Source organism: Hyperoodon ampullatus (assembly GCF_949752795.1).
Source record: "Hyperoodon ampullatus genome assembly, chromosome: 1".
In the NCBI taxonomy this organism is placed as follows: Eukaryota; Metazoa; Chordata; class Mammalia; order Artiodactyla; family Ziphiidae; genus Hyperoodon; species Hyperoodon ampullatus.
The window spans coordinates 14,137,180-14,151,720 of NC_136914.1; the positions used below are offsets into that span (position 1 = coordinate 14,137,180).

The following is a 14,541-nucleotide window of genomic DNA, read 5'->3' on the forward strand; positions in this document are numbered from 1 at the left end:
ATTGCACAATGCAATTGCTAATAATTAATATGAAGTCTACATTTTATATAAAAATTATGCTTGCTACATGACTTTACTAAACTGGATTCCTGCAAAAGATAATAGATGACTCTCTGAACATGATAAAGTGAGCTTCCAGTAAAAGATTTCTATGACGAACTAAAGGATATCAGGTGATGCAGCGCAGCTAAAACAAAACAACAGCTCTGAGAGTCTCTTACAATCCCCCTTCTGGTGCAAAGGGCCTGCATGGCCAGCAAGGCAGTGGGGCAGTCACGGAACTGGGGCTGAATGATTTTTACACATGATTTGTAATCCTCCCTAAGGTGGAGGAGGTCATCTAACCTGATTTACGTGGTTTAAATCACTGTTCCTTTAGTTTTCCTCATACTTTAACTAACTAAACTAGGTAGTGAGTCATTAAACTTGAAAAATGTTTCAACTGAATGAAAAACTTCCTATGATAAAGCCTCCAAATAATCAAGGAACGATTCAAGGTATTTTCTGCATAAACTTTCCACCTGGATAAACCACTTTAAGCACTCAGCTTTTAACTATTTGAAGAGGAAATTGGTATCACCAAATGCAACACATAATTCTGCCTTCTTACATACCATAAACTACTTGATTCAAATTCATCATTAAACATCACTTGTATAATTTGCTAACAGTGATGCTCTCAGGGCCTGTGGTGTGCAGGACCCTATATAAAGTTGTCTCAAGCTGCTATCCTTTTAATGTTCACATTAAATTTATATTTTGGTTCCCTCCCCTGCTGTCAGCTGTCACGTTTTGTTTACCTGCTTCCAGCAGGACCCTGTCAATACTTATGATTTGTTCAGGAGCAGAAGTCAGATAATCAAACTTATTAGAATCAGGTGTGAAATAAGAACATGCACACGCTGAAGATGGGGACCTGAGGGCCCTCACTTCTCAGTAAACTACATGAGTGTTAGTAACAGGTCTCCTGGTCTTCTCCAGATTGGTGATGCTCCACAACTGAATTCTAAATATGTAAATTGCAATTAGATGTTTCTGGTAAGTAGTAAATAAAATATCCATCATAATTTAAGAACCTTGTTAAAAATTTTAAAACTCTCTTTGCAGAGGAAGAGTCTAATAGCACGTTTCTAATGGAAGACTGTGGGATCACAGTAAGGAAGACAGAACCATATAGATCAGCAGCTGGCTTAATTAGCTTCCCATAAACTTATAAACAAATTAGATTACAAAATACAAATGTAATTTAATGAATCATCATATGAGGCACTGAACTCAAAGCTGAATTGTCACATGCTTACCGTAATACGACTTGCTTAATTACCGATATGAATGAATCACTGATACCTCAAGCCTGCTCAACAGTTTTGAAAACCTACTTATGTAATGGTGGTGCTCACGTCTGAGTAAAGCAATGAGTAGTTCCCTGGGTCAGGTGTAGCAGCCCTCAAAATGATCATAACGTGACACTGTAACAATACAGCTGTTTCTTAAAGGTTCTAGAGACCCAAGGTAAGTATTTCTAGAGCTAAGTTATCTTCTGCTTTATCAATTCAGATGCAGTTAGATTTCAATTAGATGTCAATTTTTTAAGGCACATGGATTGGAATTCTGTGAATTTACAAGAGGAAGTGAGGGCAACTAGTAATAATGGTTATGTAAAGGGGTAGTTAAAGTAACAGCTTGCTACCAGCCCCATGCTTCTGAAGAAGTTGCACATGTGGGAAAATATTTGGGTACAACTCTTTAACAAATTTTAACAATTGAAAATGTGGGGAGAAAAAAACCTTATTCGAGAGTATAACCTTCTTACCTTTAGGATGTTAACATTACCTTTTATCAGATAGTTTTCAACTTTTTAAATGTTCTTACTTAATAATGTCACTTTAATCTCCACATTTGGGGAAAATTTTACCTTCTGTAAAATCTAAGAATGGGAACCACTAGAACATGTACAAAGCCACGTTGCTCTGATTTGCAGTGAATGCTTTTTAAGAAAAGCATTTCATGACCACAGACCAGAATAGCCAAACTTCTGGTGAGGAGGATTTTTTCCAAGTCTTGTGATCAACTGTGGAAAAATAATTGGTTAATCTGACAGTGAAGCCCCTTAAGGGTGTTGAAGAAAAGGTCTTAGGGAAAAAATACCCAGAGCCAAAGTGAGAGCAATGTTATGTTTCTCCCTACTCGCAGGTGAGGAGAGGAAAGAGCAACAATTTTGTACGAACAGTAAAATTCCTCAAAACCACACCTACATTTCTAACCCTACCTTTAAAATTCCTGCTGTTCTCAAGAAAATCAGGATCACATAATAGAAGCTTTGATACATGTAATAAACCAAACATCCACGTACCATGCTTAGAGCAGTGTCTGTTCCATATAAGTGCTCAGCAACTATTAGCTTTGAGATCATTGGAAGAATTAAATATGTCTGCCTCCCAAATCTTCTTCATATATAAAGAAAGCACAGTGAACTGACTGGACTGTAGCTTTAATAGACAGACTTAAGGATAGCTACTAATATAAGAATTACAATATGAACCTAAATAGACTCTTAGGCTAAAAAATTACAAGTTTTAAAGATTCTCCAGTAAGTTTATTTTGCAAGCCTTTTGTATTTTATGTTTGATTGGTATACACTGAATAAAGAGAAAAATGTTCATATAGACTCAGTTTTGAACACTGAACTGTTATCATCTTAAGATATATTCAGATTTACTTTATTTTTAATTGACCTTCAAACTGCAGCAGCTCACGAGGTTTAGCTGTAAGTGTTCTTGCCACCCCACCCTGTCACTGAGTCAGACATACACACATATAAACAGACACAAACAAGTCTTTTATAAAGTAAACAAGTCTTTTATAATGTAAATAATCGTTCCTTGTTGAAACTTTTTATACCCAGTTCCTGTCTTTTCTGAAATTGGGATATTCATATTTATAGAGAACAATATTTATAAAGTAAAGAGTTTCTCTTTGAAAACTCGAGCAATTCTTGACAGCAATAATTTTCTTATTGATCTAAAAAGCATGGAATATGGAAGACCAAAAGGGGAAAAATCACTTCAAATGATCAAAACAGAAGAGCACTAAAAAATAATATATTTAATAATGTAGAGAGAAATTTTTAAAGTACAGTTTCTTTTGAAAATATTGACATTCAAACGAACAGCTTTGGACTCACTGCCAAAAGCTTTCTCAATTAAAATTTTTAAATGTTGGTTTTATTGTAGGAAGATACATTAATTCTTTGAAGTCAGAATGAAAGGGTTGCACAATTTAATTTTTATATAAATGATTGTCTGAATATACAAAGTATCAAATATAAACAGTAGTGTAACAAGAAAATAAATTGGCAGAAATAATTATTCAACCAGTAGCAATAATTAAGACCACCATTTGAAAGATCTTCTATAAACAAAGAATGGAAAAATACTGTTATAAGTTTTTACAGCACACAATTGAATTCCATTCTAATTCATTACTATTATACTTCCTTCTTCTTCAGTATTAGTGGACCCACATTATCTCCTGTCAATTCATTGTGTTTATTATGTGAACCATCACAGGCAGGAAACTAAAAAGGAAAAAAATTACAAGTGTTATTCTTTAAATGATTCAATAAATAGAAATATTTGTGACATGCTCTTATAAAGAAAAGGCCATTACTTTGGGGGGAGAAACACATCCGATAGCTTTCCTGAGTAACAGATATATTCTCTACCTAACCTAACTACATTCCAATACTACAGCAAATCTAACAAATTTAAGTATTTAATTATTTGGTAGATTTTAAATAAAAAGCTTTGGATGATTCCAAACAAGTCAATACAATAGTTATAAAAGGGCATCAAAATAAGCTCTTATTTTCTATAAAGCTCTAAATCTGAGCTCACCTCATCACTTATTTTAAATTTTAAAAGGATGTAATTTAAATTCAAAATAAATTATTTCATAACGTTTTCTTACTATAAAACTCATGCACACCGTAACACTTAAAAAATACTTTAAAAACTTACTCATAGGTAACAATAATTAACATTTTGGTATATTTTTTCCTCTGTATTTACTGTGTACTCATTTTTTTAAAGCAAAATTGAGATCATACTGTAATACGCTTTTCTAGCTTATATTACATCACACTCCCATGTTATTAAATATTCTTTAAAAAACATGGTTTTTCATAGCTTCCTAATATCCCATCACTTGTATTATACCATACTTTAATCATTCCTCTATTATCAGATATCTAGACTGTTTCTAAGATTTTGTTATTACAAAGGATGCGATGATGAGCACTATTGGATTTAAAGCCTCAAATAGCCTATGATCAAACTAGATCTCATCAACTACTTATAATTTATCACTCCAAACTCCTCCTTTTTTTGGTTTATTATTTTTATTGAAGTATAGTTGATTTACAATGTTGTGTTAATTACTACTGTACAGTAGTGATTCAGTTACACACATACATACTTCTCTTAAAAAATATTCTTTTCCATTATGATTTACCATAGGATATTGAATAGTTCTCTGTGCTGTACAGTAGGACCTTGTTGTTTAGCCATCCTATATACACTAGTTTGCATCTGCTGACCCCAACCTCCCACTCCACCCCTCCCCCAACCCCTTCCCCACTGGCAACCACCAGTCTGTTCTCTATGTCTGTGATTCTGTTTCTGCTTCATTGATAGGTTCATTTGTGTCATACTTTAGATTCCACATATAAGTAATATCATATGGTATCAATATCTGTATTTCTCTTTCTGATTTACTTCACTTAGTAAGATAATCTCTAGTTGCATCCATCAAACTCATTTTTAATTTCCACATTAAAAATCATCCGTAATTATACTTACTATTTACTAACTCATACTACATACAAGGCACTGTATATACATCGTCTCACTAAATCCTCAAAAATTTCTGTGATATTGATATATTATCAGATTTTAAAACAGAGTAATAAAGATTAAGTAATTTGCCCAACCAAGTTTCTGTGCTGGTCTAACTTTTCTAATGTAGGAAATACAGCGATCTTAAGAGGCGACCTTTAATTTAGAGTAGACTTTCAGTGCTGAATACTATGAAAAAATCTCTAATTTCACAGGACCGCAAAACTGGGGATTTAAGAAGCAAAACCATTTTAACTGCACAAAATTTTAGTGGACATGTAAATGGACATCTTACCGTCTTAGAACGCCAACACCTACAATAAGCTGCTTTAGTAAGACACAAATCTTCAATGTTTATCTCATTCACCACTTTGGGATTTTCCTTTTGTATTTTAAGATTAATCAAGCTATCCTTCTGTTGCTTTTTCTTCGGGAGAAATGGACGAACCGCAAGGTAGCCAAGTAGTGCAAGTACACCAAGGAAAGGCAATAATCGAAGCCATTCTGAAACTAAACATGTACAGATTTGTTAAAGTCTGCATGCTCCTGTAATAGAACTCAAATAGGGATGGATTGGGAGATTGGGATTGACATGTACACTGCCATGTTTAAAACAGATGACCATCAAGGACCTACTGTAAAAACAAAACAAAACAAAAAAACAGAACCCAAATAGCATGTCTCATCTTTGAGCTTATTCTTTATCTATTCTTCACTTCTCACTTTAATTTCTTACCTATCTAACTTATCTGTAAAACTGTGAATAAGGCACCTATACCTAGGACCACCTTATTTTATTTGTGGGTTGACTTGAGACTTTTGAAACTGGAAAACAAAATTTTCAGAAATGGGTCCTCTACCAAATATCCTATCTCATTATCCTCACTAAGTATATTTGTGTTTAGTTTTATTTCAGGAATTATGATCACCATAATTATAAACAAAATTCAATGTGATATATTTTATAGGTTTAGAAAACATTTCCACCATGTCTAAAATCAGACAACAGAATACCCCGTAACAGCTTACCACTGATTTATAATTTCAGAAAGAACATGTCTTCAATGCTTTAATTTACGTTTTTTGGTAAGGCACAGTGATTCCTAAAGAAACACCTAAATGTTGTGTAAAAGCTGTTTTAAAGAGCTAGTCGAAATTTTCACATCCTGAATATTCTCATTAGATACATCTTATTCCATAAGTGTTCATGAAAGCCTTCTGTAGTACTCAGCACTGTCTTAGGGGGACAGGGAATATAAGTGATATAAATGAAATTTATATCACTTATAAATGATATAAGTTTCTCCTATGCCTGTGGAGACAAACACACCAGGAAGCCAAGATAACTGTCTCAGCGTGCATTTATCAAATGTTGGCTAGTACCCTGCCTCTGCTGGGCTCTGCAGGGAATCCTTTGCCTTTAAAGAGTTATCACTTGTCATCCTTCACTGAGTGCTAACCTGATATCTTGCTAATAAACACTATGTAGAAATAGCTTAGTGGAGAAAAAGAAAAATTGAAGGTCATGTGCTAAGGCATACTAATAAATATTAATGATAAATGAACAGACTATGCTAAGAGTGCAACTGTATTACCTCATTTAACACTGTGTTAGTTTAAACAACTGTATTTGGTAGGCACCATTATTATTCCCATTTTTCATGTGTGTAAACTGTAGCTTAAGCAGGTTTAGTCCAGGACAGTAAGTGCAAAGCCTGTTCTCAATCACTATGAATGAAATTCAACAGATCTAAACTTTTTTTTTTTTTTTTGCGGTACGCGGGCCTCTCACTACTGTGGCCTCTCCCGTTGCGGAGCGCAGGCTCAGCGGCCGTGGCTCACGGGCCCAGCGGCCGTGGCTCACGGGCCCAGCCGCTCCGCGGCATGTGGGATCTTCCCAGACCGGGACACGAACCCGTGTCCCCTGCATCGGCAGGCGGACTCTCAACCACTGCGCCACCAGGGAAGCCCCGAGATCTAAACTGTTATCTGTTCTTCTCTCAGTAAAACTACTCAAAGACTGGCTTAATATTAACTCTTCCAAAATGAAATTATTTTTGATACAACACCACGCCAAAGGTTTGATATGAGTTGTGGACGAATCAACCTATTTACGTATGAATAGCACCTGTAAGAGTGCCTGGCACAGAGAGGATACACAATGAATGGTAGTTTTTTTTGTTTGTTTGTTTGTTTTTTGCGATACGCGGGCTTCTCACTGTTGTGGCCCCTCCCATTGTGGAGCACAGGCTCCGGACACGCAGGCTCAGCGGCCATGGCTCACGGGCCCAGCCGCTCCACGGTATGTGGGATCTTCCCGGACCGGGGCACGAACCCGTGTCCCCTGCATCGGCAGGCGGACTCTCAACCACTGCGCCACCAGGGAAGCCCTAAATGGTAGTTTTTATTAATATTATGAAGATTGGAGCAACTCCTCTCAAAAAAATATTTTGCTAACTAAACCTGACAATGTTATATAGTAGAAATCTTTGGGGATATAATCTTTTAGTCACCAGAATGAAATTCTGTAACGATAAGATCCTGCCAGTCAAGCTGGCTGTTCTATTCTCATAACAAAAGTGGAAAGACTCCACATAAATCTTTTGAATGAATTAAAGTTCTGGAAATGACAAAGAACTGTTTCTTGGGGGGGAGGGGTCTACCTACAGATCTGTGCTGTCCAATACAGTAACCACTAGCCACGCTGTTTTGATTTGTACCCAGGATTTTGTTTTAATCAGGTATGGTAAGATGACAGACATGGAGACAACTGCCTTGAAAGTAAAGTTTACTTACAATTCCCAAGAGGAGGGGGCACACAGTGCCACCCAGGACCACATGGGGAAGTACAAGCCTTGGTCAGGTAGAAGGTGAAAGGGCACAAGCTTTTATTGTGGTTTCTACAGAAAAGGCAAGGTAGGGCAGAGTAAACATTTAGGATTGGCTGGCTTGAATAATTTCAGTGGGCTCTGGGCTATAGGGGTGGTCCCTAGTTGTCTCATATCTGGCCCTGGGTGATTTAGGGCAGGGGAAATACTGGCTTGGTAAGTGAGAATTAGATAAAGGAAGTGGTTGGAGTGTAGGCTTTGGATTGGTTGGTTTGCATATGAAAAGTATGCTCACAGGCAAGTAGTTTACTATCTCCTAGCATTAGCCAGTCCTTGGAGGGGGCAAGTTCTCCCTGGCCAGCAAGGCCCCCAAGATGTCCGAGTATCATAAAACATAGAAAATAAAAAACACAATTAATACACATGTGGCTATTTAAATAAATTAAGTAAAATTCAGAAGTCAGTTTCTAAGACATACCAGTCACATTTCAGCAGCTCAAGGGCTACATGTGGCTAGTGGTTACCGTATTTGACAGCACAGAGAACATTTCTATCATCACAGAAAGGCTTTTGGATAGTGCTGCTATAGATCACTGTTTCTATAAAGTACCATCTCTATAACATGGCAAGGCTACTTTGACAGTTTCAACTCCCACAAATATCCCATTCCTCATGTACTTGAAGCCAGCCAAAGCTACTTATTACCTAGTGACAGGCTTCCTGTGTCCTTTGCATAAGGAATTCCTTCTGTCTGCCATGCCTTTCTATCTGTGGCCTGACTCATTATGTGGACCATTTAAAACTAGGGTCAAATATGCCTCCTCCAGAAATCTTTCTTCATTTCCCAAAGCAAAATTAATCACTCCCTCCTTTGCTTCCAAGCCCCTTTTCTGCAGTTTCTTTTATCATACTACTGTTATCTGTTTATAAAGTTGATTCTTCCACGAGCCTGTAGGAAAAGGCGCTGTGTACTACTCTTCCTGGCGCAAAGTAGATACCTCATAAATGTTAAATGAGTGCCTTAATGAATGAATGAATGTAGAGCACAAATGTCAGTCCCCTTCTCACTCACCATATTGTACTGTAATTATTTATTTATACTTATTTTCTAGACCAGGCAATAAATATCTTAGATTGTTATTGGTCCCAACATCCAGTATAGTATCTTGAAACAGTACTTATTCAGTATATGTTTTTTGAATGTAGGATAACATTAAGTATTATTATGTATATTACAAAATTAAAAAGTCACGAGAGGTTAAGTGACTCAAAGTAAAAAAGTCAATGAATGAGAATGTAAAGATGAAAACATTAACTTAGATTCTTAAGTTTAGCATTTCCTAGCTTAACCCACAAACCTCAGGGAATAAATGGTATTAATACTGTTTTAAAATCTACTTCAGAAAACATTGTCCTTCGACACTTAATTCCTTGGTAAAACACTACTCTACAGTAATACAGTGATGAAAGGTACTATTATTTCCTACAACAAAGTAACAATTTATACAACAGTCTTGCTTAGTAAAATCTACTTTTTAAAGATGACAAACTTCAATTTAACTACATAAAAGATAATAAAGGAAAATAATACAGTCTGTAAAGCTCAATTAAATCATTTTAAGTACATTTATTAAGGCTGATTTTTGGTGAATAAATATTAAATACAGAAAAGTCAAACAAGAAATTTAAAAAACAACCTTTAAGATTGGCTATTTCCTATGAACCTGTTTGATATATATTGGGCTACTGCAGATATATTAGGTACTGAGAAGGGAAATCTATTACCTACTAACTGTTAGGTATAATGTATATTTTGTATAGTACACTTTTAAATTGTTTTAGGATTATCAGAAATAGCATTTATTTTACAAAATTTGAAAATTTAGAAAGGTTGTAAAAAATAAAATAACTTTTAATCCCACCAGTCAAGAGTTGGTAACATTTTGTTGTATTTCTATTTTGCTGTATTTTTTTTCCTTTTTGAAAAGGTTGCATATAATGATACCATAAAAATAATACTGGCAACTTGATTGCTGATAATTTCATAACATATTTTATTATGTATTATTATGGGTACAACATAGAAATGACTTCATTTCTGAACTACAGAAAGATTGAAGTAAAATATTTTTAATGGATGGCATTACTATTACCACTTAAAACCTAATATAGACTATTCAGGACCAAAGGGCCAATAAAATGAGATTAATAATCAATTTTAAAATATTTTTTCCACTCACGACTATAAATACAACAGTGTCCCAGTATTTAGAGCATCGCCTGGCCTATAGTAAGTGCTCAATAAATACTTGATGACTTGAGGAATTCTAAATTGCAGAGTGGTTACATGGAAGAAAATGTTTTAATGACATCAGAATTGTTCTCCACAAAGGCTAGTATAATCTTTAATTACACTGACTTTTAAATACAGTCGGTCTACCTAGGAAAAGGGGAAAAAACTTTTACAACTTATAGTAACTATGTAAATATTTTCCCAAATTCTCAAAAATAAAAGTTTTCTAAAATAAAATTCTTCAGTCTTTCAGAAGTAACCTTTATTATTTACATGTTAATAAATGCAACTCTTTAGTTTGAACTTAATGATTTATTACCCTTTCTTATTAAGAAAACTCACCTTTTGTTCTATTTCTTTAAAAAAACAATTGAGGTAAATTTACATACAATAAACAGATCTTAGGTGTTTAGCTCTGAGCTGTGACAATTAAATACACCCTTGTAGCCTCCACTGAAAATGTGTAAAAATATGTAAAATGTTTCCATCACCCCAGAAAGTATTCTCCTGCCCCCTTCTAGTCTATCTCCCCACCACTGATTCCTATACCTGAAGGTTTTTTCACTCAATATAAAATTTTTGAGATTCATCCAGTGGATCATTAATTTGTTCCTTTTTATTACTAATCAGTATTCCACTCTATGAATATACCATAATTCGTTTATCCACTCTCCTGTTGCTAGGTACTTAGGTTGCTTACAGTTTGGGATTATCATAAATAAGGCTGCTATGAACATGCTTTCAACTCTGTTCCATTTCTTAAATTCTTTGCTCAAAACTGGTCCTTTCCAGAGCTAATGCCCTTGAAGGGTCAGCTCTGACATGTTTGTGTTACTCTGGGAAAAATATTATTATAGTCTTAGGATTCATTGCTTTGTCTTTAGGAGCAAAACCATTACGTTTCAAAGCAGCTAACTAGTTTAAGTGGGGTAGAACTACTATATTCAAAGTTTCATAGCTAGCTTTTAAATCTAGGTATAAACTTTTCTGACTTTTGAATGGGAAGTTTTGTTATTCTATTTTAAAAGTTTATATGACAGGGAAAACTTTTTAAAAAGTCAATGTATTTGAATACATTATACTTTCAAAGGGTAGAATTATACTAATTTACCTTAAAAGCCTCACTCTTAACAATGTAACCTAAACAAAGATAGATAAGGCATTTCTGATAGATAAGGGCTATCTATAAATACTGTGTAGTAATTAAGGATCTTCAAGTGTTTACTAAGAACGCAGAGTCATCATGAGAGAGTTCATGGCTTTTAAAAAACCACTGGGTCTAAATAGGGAAGGAAAAACAGGCAACAATAATGTGAACTGAAACTTCTTTTTTGCTCTAATTGTCATAGATAGAAAATGAAAATATTTTTGGTCTGGTAGACATTTTTAACAATTATATTGAAAAGTTATCTTCCAGGTTTTAATTTCAGCAAAAAAAAAAAGTTTAAGATGGATTCTACGAGAAGTTCATTTAAGAGAGCCAAATGTCATTACCTATTACCATCTAATCAGGAGGCGAGACCCAGAGAGGAAATTGGTCACTGAAGTTTTTCTTTCACAGTGCTCCAAAACAGATTCTGCAACTGTTATATTCTCATTGTCCAGTGCCAAACAGACTATCTCATTTTTGTCATAAAGTAGTTATGACAAATATGTTAACATTTCCTAAATAAATGGACATTACAATGAGAACTAAATTGTCCCATCGTAATGGGACTTAAGTTAAATAGGCACCATAAAGATATTTATCAGAGTTGTCATTATTTCTGAGAATTGGTCTTCACATTAACTATTTAATAGCTTTAAAGAAGAAACTACTATAAATTATTGATTCAAGAGGGAAAAGGTTTAGGTTGAGTTTCCTTAATGCCTTTAATAGGAATTAAGTATTTGTTGACAGTAGGAATCCCTGAGAAGAAAAAAAAAAGGTTTGAAAATCTTCTCGTCACCAGATCAAATATCGTACTTTCCCATCTGCTTCAACTATACTCTATTTACAGAAAATTGAAACTAATATAAAACCAGCTACAATCAGAATCAACACACATAATTCAGGTTCAACTGGACTGAGGTGGGAGCGAGGGGACTTTTTTCTTTCTTGACTATTAAAAACTCAGCTGTTAATTTATGCAAATTTTTAAGGTAAGATGGCAACTGGGAACAAATGTCACAAAATGATCATATCCTTTTGACTGGTATTACCATTTAGTGAATATATTCAAGGGTATAATTCAAAGAAGGAAAAAATAACAATTGGTACAGAGCTACTTACCACTGAACATTATGAATAAAGTATATATATAAAAACATTCCAAATTTCCAGCTGCAGGGGAATGGTTAGGCCTACTGTGATGCTAATCTATAATAAGATTATATACAAACGTAGCTGTTAGAACAAGATAAGGAATGCATTAAAATATGTAAAGTACTTCAGTAAAAGAAATGATAAGAAGAGAAAAAGGCAAAATTTTACATAATTGCTGCAATCTATCAGAATAAACTAGTAAAATCAACAGAAGACTTTGATGTTTACAAACACGTGATTTGAAAGTTTTTTCATTTTGTTACTTTTATGTTGTTCCTATGTTTCGATATTTCTTTTTAATGTTTATTACTCAGTTACCACTCTTTCTATTCAATTACATGCTTTCTATCAAACCCCTTAACATCTAAAAATGTTAAAAATCTCACAATCCATTTGTCAAGAGCAAATGTCTATGACCATTATGCAAAGAATCTCTAGATTGAGAACAGTTATCTAGTTTATCGCATTTTAATCTATCCACCTCCAGACACTGCTTTTTTTTTTTTTTTGCACCGTATTTGTTTGGTAAAGTATTCTCTAATTAAAGAAAAAAAATTCCTTGAACATGGAGCTAAAATCCATGTTCGAATAACTATCACTAATTTGGCCTTAGTTCTGTCTTTTGGTCTACACAGAATAAATCTTATTTTTCTGCGGCTGCTCAGCCTTCCAAATACTGTATTTTAAGTCAGCTACCATAGATCTCCAGACTGCTCCAAGCTAAGCAGCCCTATTTACCTCAAAATTATCTTAATTCATGCTTACATTCCCTGGTCGTCAATGTCTGCTTTATTAATATGGTTTTTCCGCCCCTCATCATCCTAATCAGTCCCTGTGTCTGGTTTACCAATATCCCAACTTACATTGTAAAGCTCAGAACCCAACAAAATCTTCCAAGTGTTGACTGCATTCTGGAAATTTTCATCCTTTAGATGTGAAATCCCGAGTTCTGGGTTCTATTTTGTAAAGGAGGGAACTTAAGTACAGAATGTTACATATATTCATTAAATTTCATTTTCCAATTTTTGGTCCATCATACTAGCAAAGGTATCTTTCCTTCAACTCCAGGAAACTAAATTGCCGCCAGGCACGTAGTAATAGAGGTGACCTCAAATGACCCCATGATAGGTCAACTCTCTCCTATAGCATTGGAGTTTATTTTCTAATTTTGCTGCTAAATAAAACCGCAATACATATTATGTGCATGTCTGTGTTTCTCTCCCACACAGTCACACCCACACGATGTGGGTAAAACCCAGCCAAGAGCTGGGACGGCCTGATACACAGTGCCTTAGGTAACGATTACTTACTCTGCTTTAAACAAGCACACTGCAGGGAGAGATGGAGATGAAAGAGATAGGCCCGTTCCCAACTCAGCACCTTCTCTGCAAAAACCTGGTCTCTCGCCACGTAAAGACACTGGCGACAGCCACGAAGATAAGCACCCCGGGCCGCCAAGTACCGAGAGGTGGCCTCACACACGCTCCCAGGCAGCAGCGCCGGCGCGCGCCCACCTCGCTCGGAGCGCAGGCTCACCGGGTCACGAGCCATCCGCCAAGCTCCGCCCCGCCCCTCGGCCCGAGGGTTTTTAGATGCCCGCCCCCACCCTCCGCCTTGGGAAGCTTGCAAGGATGGGGACTGGCTGAAGGCAAAGATTACCTGTGAGCTGGGCGAACCCGGTAATGCTCTCGGGGACTGGGAGCCGCTTAAGATACGCGGGGAGCTGCACCTTCACGATGCGGGCCACGCTCTCCAGCACCATCCTGGCCAGCGGTGTCCGCTCCTCGCCCGACCCCCGCCGCTCTCCGGCCGAGCTGCCGCGCCTGCGCCGAGAGCGGAAGCCGCCGGCGGGCGCTTGCAGCCTGGACCGGGCGGGGCGGGGTTGCGGGCACGCGAGGAGAGGCGACCTGCCCGGCGCCGATTGGCAGCGGCCGGGTGACGTGCGTGCGCCCGGCGGGTGCCGAGGGGGCGCGGGTGGCCGCGGGGACTGACGGGTAGCGAGGCCCGCCTCGGAATCTCGCTGCTGAAGAGGGCCCTTGCGGTGGGCCTATTACATCTGTAGACGCTGGAGGCCCGCAGAAAGGACACTGTGTCGAAGGAGGTAAAGCACAAGAGAGTGCTTTGTAACCGGAAAGTGCCTTTCAAAAGTGAGTTTCTCCTGGCGTCTCTTTTTACCTCGGCCCGTCTCGTCTCGTCCTCTTCCCAGCCGTGACCCCAGAA

The 14,541-nt window shown here is 36.7% G+C and overlaps 1 protein-coding gene across 1 annotated transcript; it reads right to left on the minus strand.

The window, feature by feature from the left end:
- Window positions 1–3,487: 3,487 nt before the first annotated feature.
- On the minus strand, window positions 3,488–14,083 carry CISD2 (CDGSH iron sulfur domain 2; the record flags this gene model as incomplete). Its single annotated transcript, XM_079702366.1, has 3 exons — window positions 3,488–3,577; window positions 5,191–5,405; window positions 13,981–14,083. 3 exons carry the CDS (start codon window positions 14,081–14,083, stop codon window positions 3,488–3,490), a joined length of 408 nt encoding a protein of 135 aa, XP_079558492.1.
- Window positions 14,084–14,541: the final 458 nt, after the last annotated feature.